Here is a 23266-nt window from a genome sequence, read left to right as displayed (position 1 = left end):
GGGTGGTCCAGCTGAGCTACAGAGGACCACCATGTTGAGATGCGTCTGTTACTTGAACTCTGTGAAGCATTAATTTGGGCTGCAATTTCTGAGGCTGGTAACTCTAATGAACTTATCCTCTGCAGCAGAGGTAACTCTGGGTCTTCCTTTCCTGTGGCGGTCCTCATGAGAGCCAGTTTCATCATAGAGCTTGATGGTTTATGCGACTGCACTTGAAGAAACTTTCAAAGTTCTTCAAATGTTCTGTATTGACTGACCTTCATGTCTGAAAGTAATGATGGACTGTCGTTTCTCTTTGCTTATTTGAGCTGTTCTTGCCATAATATGGACTTGGTCTTTTACCAAATAGGGCTATCTTCTGTATACCACCCCTACCTTGTCACAACACAAGTGATGGGCTCAAACGCATTAAGAAGGAATGAAATTCCACAAATTAACTTTTAACAAAGCACACCTGTTAATTGAAATGCTTTCCAGGTGACTACCTCATGAAGCTGGTTGAGAGAATGCCAAGAGTGTGCAAAGCGGTCATCAAGGCAAAGGGTGGCTACTTCGAAGAATCTCACTTTTTTGGTTACTACATGATTCCATATGTGTTATTTCATAGTTTTGATGTCTTCACTATTATTCTACAATGTAGAAAATAGTAAAAAGAAAGAAAAACCGTGGAATGAGTAGGTGTGTCCAAACTTGTATCTGGTACTGTATTATAGGTAATGAATGTGTAGGGACTTCTGAAATTCTACAGATTTAGTGGTGCAGCAGAAAGATCTGCATATCCCAAATCCAGAGGTTGTGAGTTCAAATCCCAGGTGGGGTCATATTGAAAAGTCTGTACTAAGTGGTCATGTCAATTGTAATCATATTGTCATTGCTGAATTTTTTAAACTCCATTTTAGCTAAACATTTGAGCTAAACACTAACCTTTGTCTTGTTTCCTGTAAGTTCCCAGGACGTCACAGAGACCCATGTCAGGACCTTTTTAGCACGTTCTCAGGACATTCATTTTACTAGTTCTTAGGACTTCCCATGGGAATGTTCTCTGGGGGACCTTTGTGTAGTTCTCTGTAAATTTGGGGTATGCAGATCTTTCTGCTACGCCACAAAATCTGTAGAATTTCAGAAGTTCCCTATACATTCATTACCTATAATACATCTCTGCACTTCACAAAATAGTGCCATCTGCGCTGCTATTTTAGTCATCAGTTGATATGACTATTCTCTCATTGACTTCATTGACTTATTCCAGCTATCTATGAGCGTGTACTCAGAGTATTGTCCACATCCTGCCTTTTTATTCTCATCTTGTGACTAAATAGATCTTTGTCCTAATTTTCTTTCTTTCATGTTTCATCCCGTTTTCCTCCTTTGTGGATGTTTTTCACATGGATCAGTAAGTTAGACTTTTGAGTGAAGCTTTTCCCACAGTCAGCACAGCTAAATGGTTTCTCTCCTGTGTGAGTCAGTTTATGGTTCCTTAGGTTCCCCTTCTGATAGAAGCCTTTCCCACAGTCACCACAGACAAATGGTTTCTCTCCTGTGTGAGTAAGTGTATGCTTCTTTAGGGACCCCTTCTGATTGAAGCTTTTCCCACAGTCATCACAGCTAAATGGTTTCTCTCCTGTGTGAGTCCGTTTATGGTTCCTTAGGTTCCCCTTCTGATAGAAGCCTTTCCCACAGTCACCACAGATAAATGGTTTCTCTCCTGTGTGAGTAAGTGTATGCTTCTTTAGGGACCCCTTCTGATTGAAGCTTTTCCCACAGTCATCACAGCTAAATGGTTTCCGTCCTGTGTGAGTCCGTTTATGGTTCCTTAGGTTCCCCTTCTGATTGAAGCTTTTCCCACAGTCACCACAGCTAAATGGTTTCTCTCCTGTGTGAGTAAGTGTATGGTTCCTTAGGTTCCACCTATGAATGAAGCTTTTCCCACAGTCACCACAGCTAAATGGTTTCTCTCCTGTGTGAGTCAGTTTATGGTTCCTTAGGTTCCCCTTCAAATTGAAGCTTTTCCCACAGTCACCACAGCTAAATGGTTTCTCTCCCACTCCTGTGTGAATCCTCATGTGCTTGGATAGATATCCTTTGAGTTTGAAGGTCTTGCCACAAACAGGGCAGGTGCAGGTTTTCCCACTGTGACAGAGGCGGACATGGGCCTTTAGTTTACAGGTGGAGTTGCAGCTTTTTCTGCAGAAGCGGCATTCACAGAGTCTCTTCTTGTAGAGAGTCACATGCCTCTGCAGGTCAGCTTTCAGAGTGAACATTTCGCCACAATCACGGCAGCGGTGAGGTTTTCTAGACATGGTGCTGGGTTTGGAACAGTGTTCCACCATTGATGGTTTTGGATCCAATGGTGGGCTGCTGTCAAGTACTACTGGGTTTATGATTACGGCTGAGCTTTGGCTGGAGGCATTGTTTTGATTACCTGGAGGGTCACAGGGAATGTAGAGACCCTTAAGGTGGGTCACAGTAACATAAGGTGTGAGATCCACTTGTTTAGGGTCCCTCTCTCTGTTCTCCACAGTCTGGGTTTGGGGAAGAGTCAAGGGCTGAAGTGGGTCCTCCTGATCACATTCACTTTTCACACAGGAAGGAGTGAATTTGATATCAGCCTCCAGCCCTTGAAGCTGCTCTTCCTCCTGAGTGGTCCTGAGTTCCTCCTGTTCCTCTTTAATCTGTGGAAGCTCTGGGTTCTCCTGCCCCAGACTGGGGCTCCACTCCTGCTCACAGTGCTGCTGATCAGGGAGAACCTCCTCTTCAGAGACAGCAAGAGAGAGCTGCAGGGAGTCTGGAGGAAAGGAGAGAGGAGCAGAGGTTATCTATACAGCCTTTAGACGGTCGTCACTAGCTGGCACAGCCACAAAGTCATAAACCCTGCCTTTTCTCTCATTGAAAACAGCATGTGACATTGATATAAGTCAGAAACATTTATTCCTGTGCCAAAACGGTAGGTACATTTTGGTCATAAAGTATCTTCCAAAACTGAGTTGTGGGATTTGAGTACAAGAGTTTGTCATGACTTAGTTGAGGGTTGGGTTTAGATTTCCACAATACCCTTTGAGTCGTGTCAGGGACAACTGTAGTATTTTAGCTAACTCTTCCCAAATCACCTAACCTGCTACATAAATTATCCCAACCTTTGTCATTAGTTCTCCTAACCACCAATGTAAATTCTCCCCATAAATCTCTTTGTTGTTATGATGCAACAAGCAACCTGGTCTCAGAGAAAGACGTATAATACTATAGCTCCTCAAATAGAGATAAGTTTGGTCATCCAATTCGTATGCTATTGTACGACCAGGTAAGACATATGATACTATAGCTTCACTAATTCGTATGATTTTGTACGACAGCTATGACATTCATAATGTAACCTAATGTAATACATCATACTAAATGTGGGGAATTATTTACATACCAAATCCTACAAATTGTTCTGAGACCAAGTTGCACAACACCGGTGCTTTGAGGCTTGCTTAACATTTTCAAAGCAGTCTGATCCGATACAAAAGTACTGCTGAGGCTTGAATAACATTTAAATTACCCCTTGATCAATGACATCCGAAGCTTTGTTTGACCACATGCTTATTCGAAAACGTGTGTTACAAAATCTGAGAGTACACAGATTTGTAAAAATGTTACAGCAATTGAACAGCAGCTCAGCAGGTAGGGTTTGGAAGACTGACAATAAGACAGGGTCGAATCGCGGCAAAGCACAATATTTGGATTTATTTTTATGTGAAACCACACTATCTGCACATTGTTGTTCTAATAATTAATTTAATTTAGTAGGCTATATGATAAGCTTTTGACACACTCGCAACCTCCTAAATAATGGCATGGATTCAGTTTTAGAAAAAAACAAGAATTTTGAAGCAATAAAGGGAAGTGGGGTGTAAGATGCTAACATCATTCTTACTATTTAGGCATTCAAAGCCCGTGACTAACCGCTGCACCAGAGTTTTTATATGTTTTTTTCTTTTTTCAAATCAATTATCTGAACATCAAAGCTGCTGTTTATTGCTGACCAGCAGATGTCACTAATGTGCAATGTTTTAAGTCTGTGGCTGTGGATCAGACTTTTTCTGGTCCTTTTCCCCCCCGGACTAAAGGTCCTGAAGTTTCTGTGCATATGTTTATTCTCTACTTCACGCCCAGTCTCTGCTCTAGTCGTAAAGATCAGGTTACTCTGGCGAAAGGTGCTAATTTAATAAATTTATATCAAAGCTGAATCTATGTCTGCAAGATCTTATGATAGTATTTTACATAACAGAACCGAAGACAGTAGCATTGCTTAACGTTACTGTAAGACAAAAACAACACCGCATTTTTCTCTCATGTGGCCAAAACACAACACCGTGCCACTAGGCAAAATACACAGGTAGGCTATGCTACAGTTTGATAACACCATCTGCTCTAAACTTCAATGTACACCATTCAAAACAACACTGTAGGCTACTTCAAACAACACTGTATAAATCATTAAGATCTAAACGTATATGCCCATGAGACTGATCAAAGTAGGGCCGGGACTATACCAGTATCACGATACTCGTTAGTATTGTGGCAAGGAAACAAAATATGAAGCCAATTTAACTTCTTTAGGAAAACAGCCCTAATGTTGGAAACAAACATCATTATTTCGTCATCTAGAGTCACATTTATTTATTTTCCAAGCTATAGTACACAATATTTTACATACAGCAGGTTAAAGAACCAAAGAGTTTGGTCTGCTTCATGTTTTCATTTTTGCATTGGAAAAAATATTGCGATACTGGTATTGTCCCGGGCCCAGATTCTGCATGGACGTTTCACTGGTAAAACGTGAGAAATGTGAAGGGAAGGAGACCACAATTTTTTGTTGTTGTAAAGAAACACATGAGCAGAACATGATCCGCACATGCGCAGAAGCTTCGGGACCTTTAGTTCGGGAAAAAAGGCAGGGGAAAAGTTGGATCCGCAGCCACACTGTTGTTTTAAACGCCACGAGTAATGAACCGTTTTTCGGCAACTCAGCTATAAATGAACTGGAGACAGTGTACAAGATGGACGACCATTATTTTTAACACAATCCACTCACGTTCACATACGCCATTTGGTGGTTGATGCCATCTTTCTAGATCCGGTTGAACTGGGACGACTATGCCTACACCTGCACACTAGCACAGTGCAAACTGGACAGACGGCAGTACCATGCCAACATGCTCAGGCACCAGGAACTCAGCCACACTAGCACAGTGCAAACTGGACAGACGGCAGTACCATGCCAACATGCTCAGGAACTCAGCCACACTAGCACAGTGCAAACTGGACAGACGGCAGTACCATGCGAACATGCTCAGGCACCAGGAACTCAGCCACACTAGCACAGTGCAAACTGGACAGACGGCAGTACCATGCCAACATGCTCAGGCACCAGGAACTCAGCCACACTAGCACAGTGCAAACTGGACAGACGGCAGTACCATGCCAACATGCTCAGGCACCAGGAACTCAGCCACACTAGCACAGTGCAAACTGGACAGACGGCAGTACCATGCGAACATGCTCAGGCACCAGGAACTCAGCCACACTAGCACAGTGCAAACTGGACAGGCGGCAGTACCATGCCAACATGCTCAGGCACCAGGAACTCAGCCACACTAGCACAGTGCAAACTGGACAGACGGCAGTACCATGCCAACATGCTCAGGCACCAGGAACTCAGCCACACTAGCACAGTGCAAACTGGACAGACGGCAGTACCATGCCAACATGCTCAGGCACCAGGAACTCAGCCACACTAGCACAGTGCAAACTGGACAGACGGCAGTACCATGCGAACATGCTCAGGAACTCAGCCACACTAGCACAGTGCAAACTGGACAGACGGCAGTACCATGCGAACATGCTCAGGCACCAGGAACTCAGCCACACTAGCACAGTGCAAACTGGACAGACGGCAGTACCATGCGAACATGCTCAGGCACCAGGAACTCAGCCACACTAGCACAGTGCAAACTGGACAGACGGCAGTACCATGCGAACATGCTCAGGCACCAGGAACTCAGCCACACTAGCACAGTGCAAACTGGACAGGCGGCAGTACCATGCGAACATGCTCAGGCACCAGGAACTCAGCCACACTAGCACAGTGCAAACTGGACAGGCGGCAGTACCATGCGAACATGCTCAGGCACCAGGAACTCAGCCAGAGCACGTGGACAGTTAAAGGTCATTCACAATCAAAAATCATGTTTTTCATTACATTTGATGATATTTGAAGGAAACCAGATCAAAGTATGATGACCAAAGTATGAAAAATGAATGTTGCTTCTACACTGATAAAGTTTGATCATAAAGTTACTGGTCCCATCCCCCATGTCAAACACTTGGATTAATTATTAAGGGGAAAGGTGACATCACCTTAACTCTCATGTTAATACACCAATGTTAACATTCTCTTACCTAATTTAAATAAGTACCGCCTCGTAACCAACATCGGAGAAGGCGTGTTTGCAGAGGGGCGTGGTTTATATAGCTAGAGAGCTACTCTACTGGTGCCAAAATTTAACTGTAGGGTTTCAGCAAATAAAATTAAAAGTTGACCCTCTTCATCTATGGCAAAGATCCTTATATGTTTCCCCTTTCCTCCGTGTCTGGTGTTAGCTAGGTCTTCAGTCAGCATGGAACAAAACGCGGGAAAGGGTCTCAGACGTAGTTGTCAAGTCAACTCATCCGTCAGTGCTGCTGTGAACTGCATCACAACAGACATGCCAACTGGGAGATAAAAAAATAAGGATATCATTGAGGCAATTTCAATGTTGTTTGATTTGCTTTGTGTATCACCAAATTAGCTTGAGATGATTTTACTGCAACACTGCATCCAAGTTGCTCAAAGGCGTTTCAAAGAGCTGTCAGTCAAGGCGAGCTCATGTATATGAGCTCCCTGCCAAAAGCCTGTCTTTTCAAACTTCCTGGTAGTTAGCCATGAGATAAAAAGTACTTTTCAGAATGACAGTTCAGGAAACTTTAAACAAACCAACCACACTTCCCCTGGCCAGCTGGCTCATGACATCAGATCATGAAAATAAAATGTGAATATAATTCAATGTATGTTTTGTGCACAAAGGTGATGACTAAGGTCGTGTCTTATTAGGAATATTCCAATTTGACTTCTCTATGGGGCCATCTTTTGGGAATTGTCTTTCTGGGCTGAACTTCAGTTAATCAGCAATACAGAAACTGTTCTTTGGGAACAGGCGAAAGCATGCTTTCAGACAGGAACCCTTGGGCCTTCTTTTCGGCAACAATTTGGTGAAAGCCCCAAAGGCCTCAGAAAGCCTTGTTTTCCAATTTTCTAATAGTTAATAAAACATCTTGAAATGGTGATCAATGAAGGCCTAAACATGTTATTTATTGAGCAGAACTGCTAGCTAGGTATACTGAACAAAAATATAAAGCCATCATGTAAAGTGTTGGTCCCAAATTTCATGAGCAGAAATAAAAGATCCCAGAAATTTTCCACACGTACAAAAATCGCATTTCTCTCCATTTTTGTGCACAAATTTGTTTACATCCCTGTTAGTGAGCATTTCTCCTTTGCCAAGATAATCCATCCATCTGACAGGTGTGGCATATCAAGAAGCGGATTAAACAGCATGATCATTACACAGGTGCACCTTGTGCTGGGGAAAATAAAAGGCCACTAAAATGTGCAGTTTTGTCACAACACAATGCCACAGATGGCTCAAGTTGAGGGAGCATACAATTGGCATCATGACTGCAGGAATGTCCACCAGAGCTGTTGCCAGAGTTTAATGTTCATTTCTCTACCATAAGACGACTCCAATGTCATTTTAGAGAATTTGACAGTACTTCCAACCGGCCTCACAACCGCAGACCACATGTAACCACGTCAGCTCAGGACCTCAACATCCAGCTTCTTCACCTGCGGGATCGTCTGAGACCAGCCACCCGGACAGCTGATGAAACTGTGGGTTTGCACAACTGAAGAATTTCCGCACAAACAGTCAGAAACTGTCTCAGGGAAGCTCATCTATGTGCTTGACGTCCTCACCAGGGTCTTCACCGGACTGCAGTTCGGATTCATAACCGACCTCAGTGGGTAAATGCTCACCTTTAATGGCCACGGGCACGCTGGAGAAGTGTGCTCCTCACGGATGAATCCCGGGTTTCAACTGTACCGGGCAGATGGTGTGTATGTATGGAGTCCTAGTGGTGAGCAGTTTGCTGATTTACATTTACATTTACGTCATTTAGCAGACGCTCTTATCCAGAGCGACTTACAAATTGGTGCATTCACCTTATAGCCAGTGGGATAACCACTTTACAATATGCATTTTATTTTTCTTTCTTTGGGGTGGGGTAAGGGGGGGGGGGGGGGGTAGAAGGATTACTTTATCCTATCCCATGTATTCCTTAAAGAGGTGGGGTTTCAAGTGTCTCCGGAAGGTGGTGAGTGACTCCGCTGTCCTGGCGTCGTGAGGGAGCTTGTTCCACCATTGGGGTGCCAGAGCAGCGAACAGTTTTGACTGGGCTGAGCGGGAACTGTGCTTCCACAGAGGTAGGGGGGCCAGCAGGCCAGAGGTGGATGAACACAATGCCCTCGTTTGGGTGTAGGGACTGATCAGAGCCTGAAGGTACGGAGGTGCCGTTCCCCTCACAGCTCCGTAGGCAAGCACCATGGTCTTGTAGCAGATGCAAGCTTCAACTGGAAGCCAGTGGAGTGTGCGGAGGAGCGGGGTGACGTGAGAGAACTTGGGAAGGTTGAACACCAGACGGGCTGCGGCATTCTGGATGAGTTGTAGGGGTTTAATGGCACAGGCAGGGAGCCCAGCCAACAGCGAGTTGCAGTAATCCAGACGGGAGATGACAAGTGCCTGGATTAGGACCTGTGCCGCTTCCTGTGTAAGGCAGGGTCGTACTCTCCGAATGTTGTAGAGCATGAACCTACAGGATCGGGTCACCGCTCAACGTTGTGAACAGAGAGCCCCATGCTGGTGGTGGGGTTATGGCATGGGCAGACATAAGCTACGGACAATGAACACAATTGCATTTTATCAATGGCAGTCTGAATGCACAGAGATACCGTGACAAAATCGTGAAGCCCAGTGTCATGCCATTCATCCACCGCAATCACCTCATGTTTCAGCATGACAATGCACAGCCCCATGTCGCAAGGATCTGTACACAATTCCTGGAAGATGAAAATGTCCCAGTTCTTCCACGGCCTGCATACTCATTAGACATGTTACCCATTGAGCATTTTTGGGATGCTCTGGATCGACGTGTATGACTGTTCCAGTTCCAGCCAATATCCAGCAACTTCGCAAAGCCATTGAAGAGGAGTGTGACAACATTCCACAGGCCACAATCAAAAGTCTGATCAACTCTATGCGAAGGAGATGTCGCACTGCATGAGGCAAATGGTGGTTTTCTGATCAACCCCCCTAACATTCTTTAAAGGTATCTGTGACCAACAGATGCATATCTGTATTCCCAGTAATGTGAAATCCATAGATTAGGGTCTAATGAATGTACACTGCTCAAAAAAATTACGGGAACACTTAAACAACACAATGTAACTCCAAGTCAATCCCACTTCTGTGAAATCAAACTGTCCACTTAGGATGCAACATTGATTGACAATAAATTTCACATGCTGTTGTGCAAATGGAATAGACAACAGGTGGAAATTATAGGCAATTAGCAAGACACCCCCAATAAAGGAGTGGTTCTGCAGGTGGTGACCACAGACCACTTCTCAGTTCCTATGCTTCCTGGCTGATGTTTTGGTCACTTTTGAATGCTGGCGGTGCTTTCACGCTAGTGGTAGCATGAGACGGAGTCTACAACCCACACAAGTGGCTCAGGTAGTGCAGCTCATCCAGGATGGCACATCAATGCGAGCTGTGGCAAGAAGGTTTGCTGTGTCTGTCAGCGTAGTGTCCAGAGCATGGAGGCGCTACCAGGAGACAGGCCAGTACATCAGGAGACGTTGAGGAGGCCGTAGGAGGGCAACAACCCAGCAGCAGGACCGCTACCTCCGCCTTTGTGCAAGGAGGAGCAGGAGGAGCACTGCCAGAGCCCTGCAAAATGTGTCTGCTCAAATGGTCAGAAACAGACTTCATGAGGGTGGTATGAGGGCCCGACGTCCACAGGTGGGGGTTGTGCTTACAGCCCAACACCGTGCAGGACGTTTGGCATTTGCCAAAGAACACCAAGATTGGCAAATTCGCCACTGGCGCCCTGTGCTCTTCACAGATGAAAGCAGGTTCACACTGAGCACATGTGACAGAGACTGGAGACGCCGTGGAGAACGTTCTGCTGCCTGCAACATCCTCCAGCATGACCGGTTTGGCGGTGGGTCAGTCATGGTGTGGGGTGGCATTTCTTTGGGGGGCCGCACAGCCCTCCATGCGCTCGCCAGAGGTAGCCTGACTGCCATTAGGTACCGAGATGAGATCCTCAGACCCCTTGTGAGACCATATGCTGGTGCGGTTGGCCCTGGGTTCCTCCTAATGCAAGACAATGCTAGACCTCATGTGGCTGGAGTGTCAGCAGTTCCTGCAAGAGGAAGGCATTGATGCTATGGACTGCCCGTTCCCCAGACCTGAATCCAATTGAGCACATCTGGGACATCATGTCTCGCTCCATCCACCAACGCCACGTTACACCACAGACTGTCCAGGAGTTGGCGGATGCTTTAGTCCAGGTCTGGGAGGAGATCCCTCAGGAGACCATCCGCCACCTCATCAGGAGCATGCCCAGGCGTTGTAGGGAGGTCATACAGGCACGTGGAGGCCACACACACTACTGAGCCTCATTTTGACTTGTTTTAAGGACATTACATCAAAGTTGAATCTGCCTGTAGTGTGGTTTTCCACTTTAATTTTGAGTGTGACTCCAAATCCAGACCTCCATGGGTTGATAAATTTGATTTCCATTGATCATTTGTGTGATTTTGTTGTCAGCACATTCAACTATGTAAAGAAAAAAGAATTTAATAAGATTATTTCATTCATTCAGATCTAGGATGTGTTATTTTAGTGTTCCCTTAATTTTTTTGAGCAGTGTATTTCAAATGACTGATTGCCTTATATAAACTGTAACTCAGTAAAATCTTAGAAATTGTTGCATGTTGCGTCTATATTTTTGTTCAGTGTAGCTATCAGTAGATCTACATACAAACCTATTCTACATAGTTTGATCTCCGGTGTGATCCGCAGCATTCTCCGTAGTCGATCATTCTCCTCGTGGTACTCCGCTACCGTTTCTTCAACTGCCCCGAAAATCTCCACAGCAGCCGCGGTTAAACGCTCATTTAAAAACACACGAAACGACTGCAGTTTAGACATGTTTCAGTAGACTGAGTGTTGGGTATTCAGCTAGTATGGCTTCGTCCACGACAAAAAAGATAGTGGTCACAATCAAAACAAACCTGCTCTCAGTTTTACTTCCGTTTTGTTCTGTTTTTATCAGCGGGTGGCGAGCCCATGAACAAATCACAGCGCCCCCATGTGGATGTGGTTTTACTACAAGCTACAGACCAACGATAATGGGAATAGATACAGTAGCTCAGCGATTCTTGAAAGACGGGACAAACTCTACTTTTTTCCACAAATATTTTTCTTAATATTAACAACATTTGAAATATATATTTTGATAGCTCAAATAACCTCCTAATTCTAAAAATGTTTCACAAAATGCCTACTAACTGGATTTATGTCAACTCCATCAGACATCATAAAAGGCATTTCATTTTTACATTTATTGTCCAACAAATTGTTTCATTCTAACATTAGATTATTCAAATATGTTTTATTGTTTATTTAAATCTATTCAAAGTTTAGAACTCAACAGACCATGACTGGTCTTGTTGCACTACATGTAATGAGATGAAGAAGGGGTCGTTGCTCATTCTTGATTAATTGATTAATTTAGGATTTTAGACAAATCTGACGGAGTTGACCAAATCTCGAGACACCTTTTTTTGGGAATCACAGTTTTGAGAGAAAAAATATTTAAAATTCAGAGAGGGTTATTGCAAGGAACTACATATGATACTTTTTCAGTTATATTATTATAAAATTCCCACAGTGGAAGAATACCTGACCACTGTGACTGACCCAATATTAAGGAAAGCTTTGACTATGTACAGACTCAGTGAGTATAGCCTTGCTATTTAGAAAGGTCGCTGTAGACCTGGCCCTCAAAAGAAGACAGGCTATGTGCACACTGCCCACAAAATGAGGTTGTGTGAACCTAATCTTGATTTACAGTCACCTCTGACCCCACAGTACACAACATCTATAACATCTTCCCTCATTCCAATGGTCAATCCAGGTTAGGTCAGTCATGTCTGGTTCAGTTTAGCATGGTCCTGTTTGTCTGTAATACAGTGTGTGTGTTTTAATTAGTTTAGTAATTGGTAAGAGTCAGGGGCATCATGCACCATTATTTTAGAGGGGGCATGAAGTACGTGAGGTTCGAGGGGGTGTGGTTTGGAGAATTTAGCATATTTCAAACATTGGTATATAATATCTTATAAACCGGGTAGTTCAGGTTCTGGATGGTGATTGGTTGAAATCCGTGGTATATCAGACATATAAACCAGGTGGTTCGAGCCCTGAATGCTGATTGGCATTTAGGGCTCGAACCAAAAAAGTACAATTAACTGGTCTAATTACGTTGGTAACCAGTTCATAATAGCAATAAGGCACCTCGGGGGTTTGTGGTATATGGTCAATATACCACGGCTAAGGGCGGTATCCAGGCACTCCGCGTTGCATCGTGCTTAAGAACAAACTTTAGCCGTGGTATATTGGCCATTTACCACATCCCCTCGGGCCTTATTGCTTAAATAACCCAATAATTTAAGCTATTTTAGTATTTTCTAGCAACCTTGCCAGCAGGCATGCTGAACAAAAATATAAACGCAACATGCAACAATTTCAAAGATTTTACTTTGTTACAGTTCATATAAGGAAATCAGTCAATTGAAATAAATATATTAGGCCATATTCTATGGATTTCACATGACTGGGCAGTGGAGCAGCCATGGGTGGGCCTTGGAGGGCACCCACTTGGTAGCCAGGCCCACCCACTGGGGAGCCAGGCCCAGCCTATCAGAATTAGTTTTTCCCCACAAAAGGGCTTTATTACAGACAGAAATATACTCCTCAGCGCATTTTTTATTTCAGCCTCATGAAACATGGGACCAACACTTTACATGTTGCGTTTATATTTTTGTTCAGTGTAGTTAAACAAGCTACTCTTATTTGATTGATAGCCTGAAATGGCTTGGTAGCTGGCTAGTTAAAGCCAACTTCATAAAATTGCTAAGTTGGTAGTATTACAGAGAAACAAAACATGTTGTTTTATTTATTCATCAAGAAGGAATCAATAGGCTTCATAGCTTGATCAAATTCATTGGAATTTTATGGACAGGGAATTTGCACGCCGTCAAGGCATTTCATTGGTTCCCCTAACCATTCCACTCCCCATCAGAGCACATGATAGTCGACCATTAGGGTCTGGCCTGGTTAAGGAAGTTATGGTACCAGTCACCATGATTACACAGGAGACACATGTTGAGCAGATCACTTTTATGATTATTGAGTCTCCTGCTTACCCTGTAGTCTTGGGTATCCCGTGGTTAGACTTTCACAACCCTAATTTCTCATGGCCGCAGAGGGTTCTTACGGGGTGGTCACGTGAGTGTCCGGGTTGGTGTCTAGGTGTTTCCGTTGGTGCGACCACGGTGGAAAGTCCAGACGGTACCCCCATCGTGCGCATTCCCCCCGAATACCATGATCTGGCGCTCGCGTTTTCCAAAACGCAAACTACTAAATTACCACATCATCGGGAGGGGGATTGCGCGATAAACCTTCGGGTAGACGCTGTACCTCCCAGGAGTCATGTGTATCCCCTGTCGTAGGCTGAAACGGAGGCTATGGAAACATACGTCACCGAGTCCCTGCGCCAGGGGTATATACGTCCCTCCACTTCAACTGCCTCCTCGAGTTTCTTCTTTGTGAAGAAGAAAGATGGCGGTTTACGCCCGTGCATTGATTATCGACCACTGAATAATGTGACGGTACGGTTTAGTTTCCGTCTTCCCCTCATTCCTTCATTGATTGAGTCAATGCATGGGGCCCGCTTTTTCACCAAATTAGACCTCAGGAGTGCCTACAACCTGGTGTGTATTCAGGAAGGGGATGAGTGGAAAACAGCATTCAGCACAACCTCGGGGCATTATGAATACCTGGTGATGCCCTTCGGTTTGATGAATGCTCCATCCGTTTTCCAGTCCTTTGTGAACGAGGTGTTTCGGGACATGCTTGGTCGCGGTGTGGTGGTCTACATCGATGACATCCTGGTATATTTCGCTACGCGCGCCGAGCATGTGTCCCTGGTTCGCAAGGTACTGGTCCGACTGCTGGAAAATGATCTTTATGCCAAGGCAGAGAAGTGTGAGTTTTTCCAGCAGTCAATCTTCTTCCTCGGATATCACATTACCACCACAGGTGTGGAGATGGAGGGAGACCGCATTGCAGCCGTGCGTAATTGGCCGACTCCAACCAAGGTAAAGGAGGTGCAGCGCTTCCTTGGCTTTGCCAACTACTATCAAAGGTTTATTCAGGGCTTTGGCAGCTCCCATTACCTCCTTGTTGAAGGGTGGGCCGTCCCGGCTCCGCTGGTCTGCTGAGGCTGATTTGGCCTTCAGTAGATTGCGGGGTCTGTTCACCTCAGCCCCGGTACTGGCTCACCCCGATCCATCACTACCGTTCGTAATGGAGGTGGATGCGTCCGAGGTGCCAATGCTCGGGCATGCCACCCAAGCTCCGCCCCTGTGCCTTATTTTCTAAGAAGCTCAGCTCGGCAGAGCAGAACTACGGCGTTGGTGATCGGGAGCTGCTGGCTGTTGTCCGAGCTTTGACGGTGTGGAGACATTGTCTCGAGGGGGCGAAACACCCTTTCCTCATCTGGACAGACCACCGTAACCTGGAGTACATTCGGGCAGCGAGGAGGCTGAATCCTCGCCAGGCCAGGTGGGCCCTCTTCACCCGGTTTGATTTCACACTCTCATACATTCCGGGTACGAAGAACGTGAAGGCAGACGCACTGTCTCGGCTGTATGACACAGAGGAGAGGCCCAGAGACAACACCCCCATACTCCCGGCCTCATGCATTGTGGCGCCGGTAGTATGGGCGATGGACGCAGATATAGCGCAGGCATTACGCACAGATCCATCTCCACCGCAGTGTCCAGCTGTGTCCAGCTGGGCTGCAGTACGTGCCTGCGCTTATCTGTGATCGTCTGATATACTGGGCACACACGTCACCCTCCTCTGGTCATCCAGGTATGGGTCGTACAATGCGCTGCCTGACCGAGAATTACTGGTGGCCTACCTTGGCTAAGGACGTGAGGGTGTATGTTTCCTCATGCTCTGTGTGCGCCCAGAGTAAGGTACCTAGGCACCTCCCAGCGGGTAAGCTACAACCTTTACCAGACCTCTGGATTTCACCCTGAGAGTAATGGGCAGGTGGAAAGGGTGAATCAAGATGTGGGTAGGTTCCTGCGGACCGACTGTCAGGACTGGCCGGGGGAGTGGTTGGTGTTCCTGCCATGGGCAGAATATGCTCAGAACTCTCTCCGCCACTCCTCCACTAACCTAACACCCTTCCAATGTGTTTTAGGTTACCAACCGGTCCTGGCACCGTGGCACCAGAGCCAGACCGAGGCTCCTGCGGTGGATGACTGGTTTCGGCGCGCGGAGGAGACTTGGGACGCTGCCCACGTTCGCCTCCAGTGCGTCGTCAGAAGGCCAACGCTGACCGCCACCACAGGGAGGCCCCGGTGTTCGTACCGGGGGATCGGGTCTGGCTCTCGACCCGGAATCTGCCTCTCCGCCTGCCCTGCCGGAAGCTGAGCCCGCGGTTTGTGGGGCCGTTTAAAGTCCTGAGGAGAATAAACGAGGTGACATACAGGTTGTTACTCCCCCCCTGATTACCGTATTAACCCCTCGTTTCATGTGTCTCTCCTCAGGCTGGTGGTAGCTGGTCCGCTCCAGGAGTCTGAGGTGCGGGAGGTTCTTCCACCTCCTCTGGACATTGAGGGGGCTCCGGCGTACTTGGTCCGTTCCATCCTGGATTCGAGGCGCCGGGTGGGGGGCCTTCAGTATCTCGTGGAGTGGGAGGGGTACGGTCCGGAGGAACGGTGCTGGGTCCCAAGGCGGGACATCCTCGATCCCTCCCTGTTGAGGGATTTCCACCGTCGCCATCTGACTCGCCCTGCTCCGCGTCCTCCTGGCCGTCCCCGAGGCCGGGGTCGGCGCACTGCTGGAGCCGCGCGTCGGGGGAGAGGGGGTTACTGTCACGACTTCCGCCAAGGCTGCCCCCCCTCCTGGTTCGGGCAGGCTTCGGCGTTCGTCGTCACCGGAGTACTAGCTACTGCCGATCACACACACCTGGTGCTCATTCCCCTAATTAGTATGTGTATAAGTGTTCCCTCTGTTCCCCTTGTCTTTGTGAGTGATTGTTTGTTGTGAGAGCGTGCAGCTCGGTTGAGCTACTATTCACTGTGTTTATGCCAAGGTGGATGTTTTCCCTTGTAATAGTTTGGTTTGACGCTTTGGGCGTTTGATTTATGTAAACAGAATAAACTCTGGACTTCGGTATTTTACCTCCTGCGCCTGACTCCTTCATTCACACCTCGTCACATAGGATCTCCCGGGACGTCACACAATGGTCGCCTAAAGTCCTCAGGACGTTGTGTCATGGTCCCCTGGAGGTTTTGTCTAGTTCCCGGTTGGTCCCGAGGACGTTTTTAGAACTTTCTTGGGATGTTGTGTCATGGTCCCTGAAGGTTATTGGGACGTTGTGTCATGGTCCCCTGGAGGTTTGTGTCTAGTTCCCGGTTTGTCCCGGGGACGTCACCAGATGTTTGGAAATAAACGTTCTTCCCCCCACCCCCGCCCCTCAAAAATGGTTTACCCTGGGCACGCGCACATTAGCTTCATTACACATAACCCCTTGTTACTTTTGCCAAGCCCATCAAGTCCCTGATTGGTGAACCACTGATCCAGTCACAGCTCTTAGTATGGGTATTTGAACACAGCTTATGTTAAAAGCACTGTTTGTGTGTGTGTGGGTGGCTGTCCCTAGCATTGCCAAAAGACAAACATACTGTATACTACGTACTTAATGAGTATATACTACATACTATTAGTTAATTTCATATACTGTAAACGAACGGTATCCTTTCAGTTGCGCATACTAGCTCTTCGCCTGTCTACCGGAAGTTGATGCTCTTGCTAGCTTGTTAGCATAACAAATGACTAGCTAGACATTTTACGATTTCGGGTGTGTTCGTAAATTCAATCTGGAGTGCCAGAGTGCGCTCAGAGTGGGCTCTGGGCGTTCGTAAATCCAGAGCTTGTCTGATTGTCCGTTCGTAAATTCTGAGCATTTCGGCTTTTGGAGCGCGTCACTAGACGCTCTGGCCGAGGAGTAGGGTTGATCCGAGCATACTGACCTCACATCGGCAGCCAAGCCCAAGCTATCTGTCTAACTATTTCCAGACACAAATGAGAGAACACCTCACTGACCATTCTACTCGCCCACCATTATAAATGTAAGCAATGCCATTTTCTTCAAATCTGAAAACGTTGTGAAGCCACGCCCATTTTCTGAAGAATTGCATTATGGGCCCTAAAAGCACTGAAATAGTGTCCACTGCTTGTATACTTCGTATTTTGGCGAATTTAATAAGACATCATGGAACTTTTGGCATACTAACTATATCCATACTATGACCAATAAGCATACTACATACTGAATTTACGTCACAAATAGTAAGGTTTGTGCAGTTAGGACTATTCGAACACAGCTATAGTGTTTTACACCCACAAAAAAATGGTTTACCCAGGGCCTGCGCACCTTAGTTTCATTACACATCATACCTTGTTACTGTTGCCAAGCCCATCAAGGGTTTGGCCGGCCGGGATGTCCTTGTCCCATCGCTCTTTCGCGACTTCTGTGTTGTTTCTCTTTGCTTATTTGAGCTGTTCTTGACATAATATGGACTTGGTCTTTTACCAAATAGGGCTATCTTCTGTATACCACCCCTACCTTGTCACAACACAACTGATTGGCTCAAACGCATTAAGGAAATAAATTCCACAAATTAACTTTTAACAGACACACCTGTTAATTGAAATGCATTCCAAGTGACTACCTCATGAAGCTGGTTGAGAGAATGCCAAGAGTGTGCAAAGCTGTCATCAAGGCAAAGGGTGGCTATTTGAAGAATCTCAAATCTCAAATAATGTTGATTTGTTTAACACTTTTTTTGGTTACTACATGATTCCATATGTGTTATTTCATAGTTTTGATGTCTTCACTATTATTCTACAATGTATAGTCAAAAGAAAGAAAAACCGTGGAATGAGTAGGTGTGTCCAAACTTGTATCTGGTACTGTATTATAGGTAATGAATGTGCAGGGACTTCTGAAATTCTACAGATTTAGTGGTGCAGCAGAAAGACCAGCATATCCCAAATCCAGAGGTTGTCAGTTCAAATCCCAGGTGACAATATGATTACATTTGACATGATCCCTTAGTATAGACATTTCAATATGACTCCACCTGGGATTTGAACTCACAACCTCTGCATGGTTGTCCCCTACACATTCATTACCTACAATACATCTCTGCACTTAACAAAATAGTGCCATCTGCGCTGCTATTTTAGTCATCAGTTGATATGACTCATTGACTTATTCCAGCTATCTATGAGCATGTACTCAGAGTATTGTCCACATCCTGCCTTTTTATTCTCATCTTGTGACTAAATAGATCTTTGTCCTAATTTTCTTTCTTTCATGTTTCATCCTGTTTTCCTCCTTTGTGGATGTTTTTCACATGGATCAGTAAGTTAGACTTTTGAGTGAAGCTTTTCCCACAGTCACCACAGATAAATGATTTATCTCCTGTGTGAGTAAGTGAATGCTTCTTTAGGGACCCCTTCTGATTGAAGCTTTTCCCACAGTCTCCACAGATAAATGGTTTCTCTCCTGTGTGAGTCCGTTTATGGTTCCTTAGGTTCCCCTTCTGAGTGAAGCTTTTCCCACAGTCACCACAGATAAATGGTTTCTCTCCTGTGTGAGTCCGTTTATGGTTCCTTAGGTTCCCCTTCTGATTGAAGCTTTTCCCACAGTCACCACAGCTAAATGGTTTCTCTCCTGTGTGAGTCAGTTTATGGTTCCTTAGGTTCCCCTTCTGATTGAAGCTTTTCCCACAGTCACCACAGATAAATGGTTTCTCTCCTGTGTGAGTCCGTTTATGGTTCCTTAGGTTCCCCTTCTGATTGAAGCTTTTCCCACAGTCTCCACAGCTAAATGGTTTCTCTCCTGTGTGAGTCAGTTTATGGTTCCTTAGGTTCCCCTTCTGATTGAAGCTTTTCCCACAGTCACCACAGCTAAATGGTTTCTCTCCCACTCCTGTGTGAATCCTCATGTGCTTGGACAGATCCCCTTTGAGTTTGAAGGTCTTGCCACAAACAGGGCAGGTGCAGGGTTTGCCACTGTGACAGAGGCGGACATGGGCCTTTAGTTTACAGGTGGAGTTGCAGCTTTTTCTGCAGAAGCGGCATTCGCAGAGTCTCTTCTTGTAGAGAGTCACATGCCTCTGCAGGTCAGCTTTCAGAGTAAACATTTCGCCACAGTCACGGCAGCGGTGAGGTTTTCTAGACGTGGTACTGGGTTTGGAACAGTGTTCCTCCATTGATGGGTTTGGATTCAATGATGGGCTGGGATCCAATGGTGGGCTGCTGTCAAGTCCTACTGGGTCACTGCTTACAGCTGAGCTGTGGCTGGAGGCATTGTTTTGATTATCTGGAGGGTGACAGGGAATGTAGAGACCCTTAAGGTGGGTCACAGTAACAAAAGGTGTGAGATCCACTTGTTTAGGGTCCCTCTCTCTGTTCTCCACAGTCTGGGTTTGGGGAAGAGTCAAGGGCTGAAGTGGGTCCTCCTGATCACATTCACTTTTCATACAGGAAGGAGTGAATTTGATATCAGCCTCCAGCCCTTGAAGCTGCTCTTCTTCCTGAGTGGTCCTGAGTTCCTCCTGTTCCTCTTTAATCTGTGGAAGCTCTGGGTTCTCCTGCCCCAGACTGGGGCTCCACTCCTGCTCACAGTGCTGCTGATCAGGGAGAACCTCCTCTTCAGAGACAGCGAGAGAGAGCTGCAGGGAGTCTGGAGGAAAGGAGAGAGGAGCAGAGGTTATCTATACAGCTTTAAGACATCAGGGTTGGGGTTAGCCTCTCCTGATTCCGAGTGTAGACTTAAATCAGAATGTTCAATAAACTTAATTTGACCTTACTCTACCTGTTGTCCGCTGATTTAGTCTGAATGCCATTGGAAATTTGAGACAAAATATCCACAGGAAAGTATTACTGTATTTTAGTTTTTTGACTTTAGTGCAATAGTCACAAGTACAGTATGTGTTGAATGTTCACAACTCTGAGTACAAAACAGATAATCAAAAAGGCAGTTGTTTCAAAACTCTAAGCACATTTTCAATTGACTAAGTACAACACAAAATTATACAATCACTTTTTCAACAAATTTAGCGTTTAATCTAGAACTTTACCAACTGAGCCACACAGGACCGTTTTCACAATGCAATGCTCACATTACTTTTGATATGATTGTCATCTCATTCATCAAAACACATTTTACTATTAGGCATACTTAAATCGCCTGCTCTTAATTGATAATCACTTAACTGTTTGGTAAAGTTACCCATTGCATCTGTTTTGGAACCGGCTGCCTCCAGGGTGGGAGCCAGGTGACCTGCTCTCACGGATGGCGAAGTCGACTCAAAACTAAATGGTTATGTAGGTTAAGCAGGTGGAGTAATGAGTAGGAACCCATGTTATCACATGCAAACGTGATTGCTTTGGATTTAAACACTGTTGGACTTCCCAATGACCGTCGGGCTTCCCAATGAAAACTAGTCTGAACATATATTTCATGGAAAAGAGATGTTGTTTCTTTAGGATGCAACATTCTACCTTGTTGACATCATGACCAAGTGGCGCAGATTTCTGTTCGATTTGACAAGGGCGCTCCTCCCTCACCGTTTTTGCCCGTTCATATCATAGGCCATAGCACGGTGCCCCACGGCTCAGGTTATTAGAACTCCCTCATTTTTCACCAAGCGCAAACCCCTACCATCGGGGCAACCTGGGCCAGACAAACGAGGGGATTCTATTAAGCTGGCCCGTGCTCCCAAGTAGCGTAGTTTGCACCGGGTTTACATTTCTGGACAAAGGCGAAGTCGGCTCAAAACAAAAGTGAAGTAGGATTCGGTGTTTTCACATGCAACAAAAAAAACTGCTTTGGATAAAAACGCTGCATTCCCAATGAAAACTAGTTTGAAAATGCAAACATTTATTTTATGAAATAGAGATGTATGTTTCTGAACAATGCACCAGTCTGCCTTGACAACATGACCGAGCAGCGCAGATACTGTTTGATTTGAGAAGGGCGCTCCTCCCTCACCGCTTTTTCACGCAGTTCACTCCTCCCACCTGAGCAACCCAGGACAGATAATCGAATCCCTTCATTGCTTAAAGCTACACCCACCAAACAAACCTCAGTCTGTTCAAGAACATTGAAGGTTTTGGGGAAACGTGTCATTCAGTACAAACTGTTCAAACGCATCAAACATTACATCGAACTGAACACCCCAGCGTTTTGAAAAGTCGGTTTAATAATATTTTCTTGTGGATATTTTGTGTAAAATTTCAAAACGAGTCATAAGGACCAACCGCAGACAACCGGTAGAGTTCAAATTAACAGTACATTTTATTCAACATTCTGGCTTGTAGAGCTCGTAACTATAGGATAGTCTCAGACTGTCATCAGCGAGGTAACAAAGTCGGATGTATAAGGCAAGGTTGGGGTCAATTAGAATTTAAGTAAGTCAATTCATGAAGTGAACGAGAATTCTAATTCAATTATTTAAATAGAAGATTTTTTCAATCCCAATAAACTTAAGATAATACGTTTTTCCATTTTTAATTCTATATTCAAATCACCTTGTTTTCGTGACAATGTTTTCATTCATGTACGGTATAGTTAATAAAACATCTTGAAATGGTGAACACTGAAAGCCTAAACAGTTTATTTATGGTGTTGAATTGTAGCTATCTAACTAGCAGTACATCTACATACAAACCTATTCTACATAGTTGTATCTCCGGTGTGATCCTCAGCAACCTCCGAAGCCGATCATTCTCCTCCTGGTACTCCACTACCGTTTGCTCAACTGCCCCAAAAACCTCCAGAGCAGCTGCCGTTAAACGCTCATTTAAAAACACACGAAACGACTGTAGTTTAGACATGTTTCAGTGTACTGAGAGTTGGGTATTCAGCTAGTATGGCTTCAGTCCACGAGGAAAGAATGGTGGTGGTCCTCTTCTTCTTTGATGAGGTTTAACGGCGGTTGGCATCCAATAAATGTTGCATTACCGCCACCTACTAGACTGGAGTATATCTCCCTTATACTTTGCTTTAAAAAATATATATATATATATATAATAATAATACAACAAATACCCTACCATCTAACACTACACTCACAAAAACAATAATAAATACCATACTCCACTATTTAAATCAATTTAGTCCTACTTCAGGCCAACAGCCTGAAAGGATGGGACACCACCACTTAACACACCCTGTAACTCTCCTCTCTGCAGCTGCCACCACAACCTCTATTTTCTGCGACTTACGTTCCATCCCTGCCGTACAGTTGATAACCATTGCTATAAATGCCAAAAATCCAATCTTACTGAAACATATCACTTGTTGGTTTATCCCTCTGTACTAGTACAGATCTACTACCCACACCACTCCTCTCAGGATCCCTCCCCCTTGACCCATCTTCCTCTACTTTCTTCACTGCCTCAGCATATGACAACTTTTGCACTACTCTAACCCTGGAAACCTCAACCTGCCTCTCTTGCCCGGGACCTTTCTGATCCCCAGCCCCATGGGCACCCCTACAATTAACACATACCACTACTTTCCCCAATGCGACACATTCCTTTGTCTCATGCCCTTCTGCACACTTCTCACACCCAGGAACCTCCCTCCTACACACTGCTGACACAAGCCCATAAGCTTGACGTGTAACAACGATTCGGCACAAAAGTTCGTACAGGATAACTTATATATCCTAACATCACTT

At 45.3% G+C, this 23266-nt stretch overlaps 2 protein-coding genes across 2 annotated transcripts; both read right to left on the bottom strand.

The window, feature by feature from the left end:
• Positions 1-1258: 1258 nt before the first annotated feature.
• Positions 1259-11470, bottom strand: LOC311122209 (uncharacterized protein). Its single transcript, XM_084196596.1, has 2 exons — positions 11192-11470; positions 1259-2785 (listed from the first exon to the last, which is right to left on the bottom strand). Exons 1-2 carry the CDS (start codon positions 11355-11357, stop codon positions 1344-1346), a joined length of 1608 nt encoding a protein of 535 aa, XP_084052722.1. The 5' UTR covers positions 11358-11470; the 3' UTR covers positions 1259-1343.
• Positions 11471-18821: 7351 nt separating this feature from the next.
• Positions 18822-22418, bottom strand: LOC311122211 (uncharacterized protein; the record flags this gene model as incomplete). Its single annotated transcript, XM_084196601.1, has 2 exons — positions 18822-20262; positions 22253-22418. The coding sequence occupies 2 exons, from the start codon at positions 22416-22418 to the stop codon at positions 18887-18889; spliced, it is 1542 nt and encodes a 513-aa protein (XP_084052727.1). The 3' UTR covers positions 18822-18886.
• Positions 22419-23266: the final 848 nt, after the last annotated feature.

This window comes from Coregonus lavaretus (assembly GCF_964263955.1).
Source record: "Coregonus lavaretus genome assembly, contig: HAP1_SCAFFOLD_422, whole genome shotgun sequence".
Classification (NCBI taxonomy): Eukaryota; Metazoa; Chordata; class Actinopteri; order Salmoniformes; family Salmonidae; genus Coregonus; species Coregonus lavaretus.
This window is presented reverse-complemented; position numbering and strand designations above follow the sequence as displayed.

Bases quoted from the DNA above. Each gene is read 5' to 3' on its own strand.
- LOC311122209 (XM_084196596.1), bottom strand. From the start codon at position 11,357: ATGTCTAAACTGCAGTCGTTTCGTGTGTTTTTAAATGAGCGTTTAACC. The intron at 2,786-11,191 runs GTTTGTATGTAG...CCTTTCCTCCAG, and splicing joins GATCAAACTATGTAGAATAG to ACTCCCTGCAGCTCTCTCTT.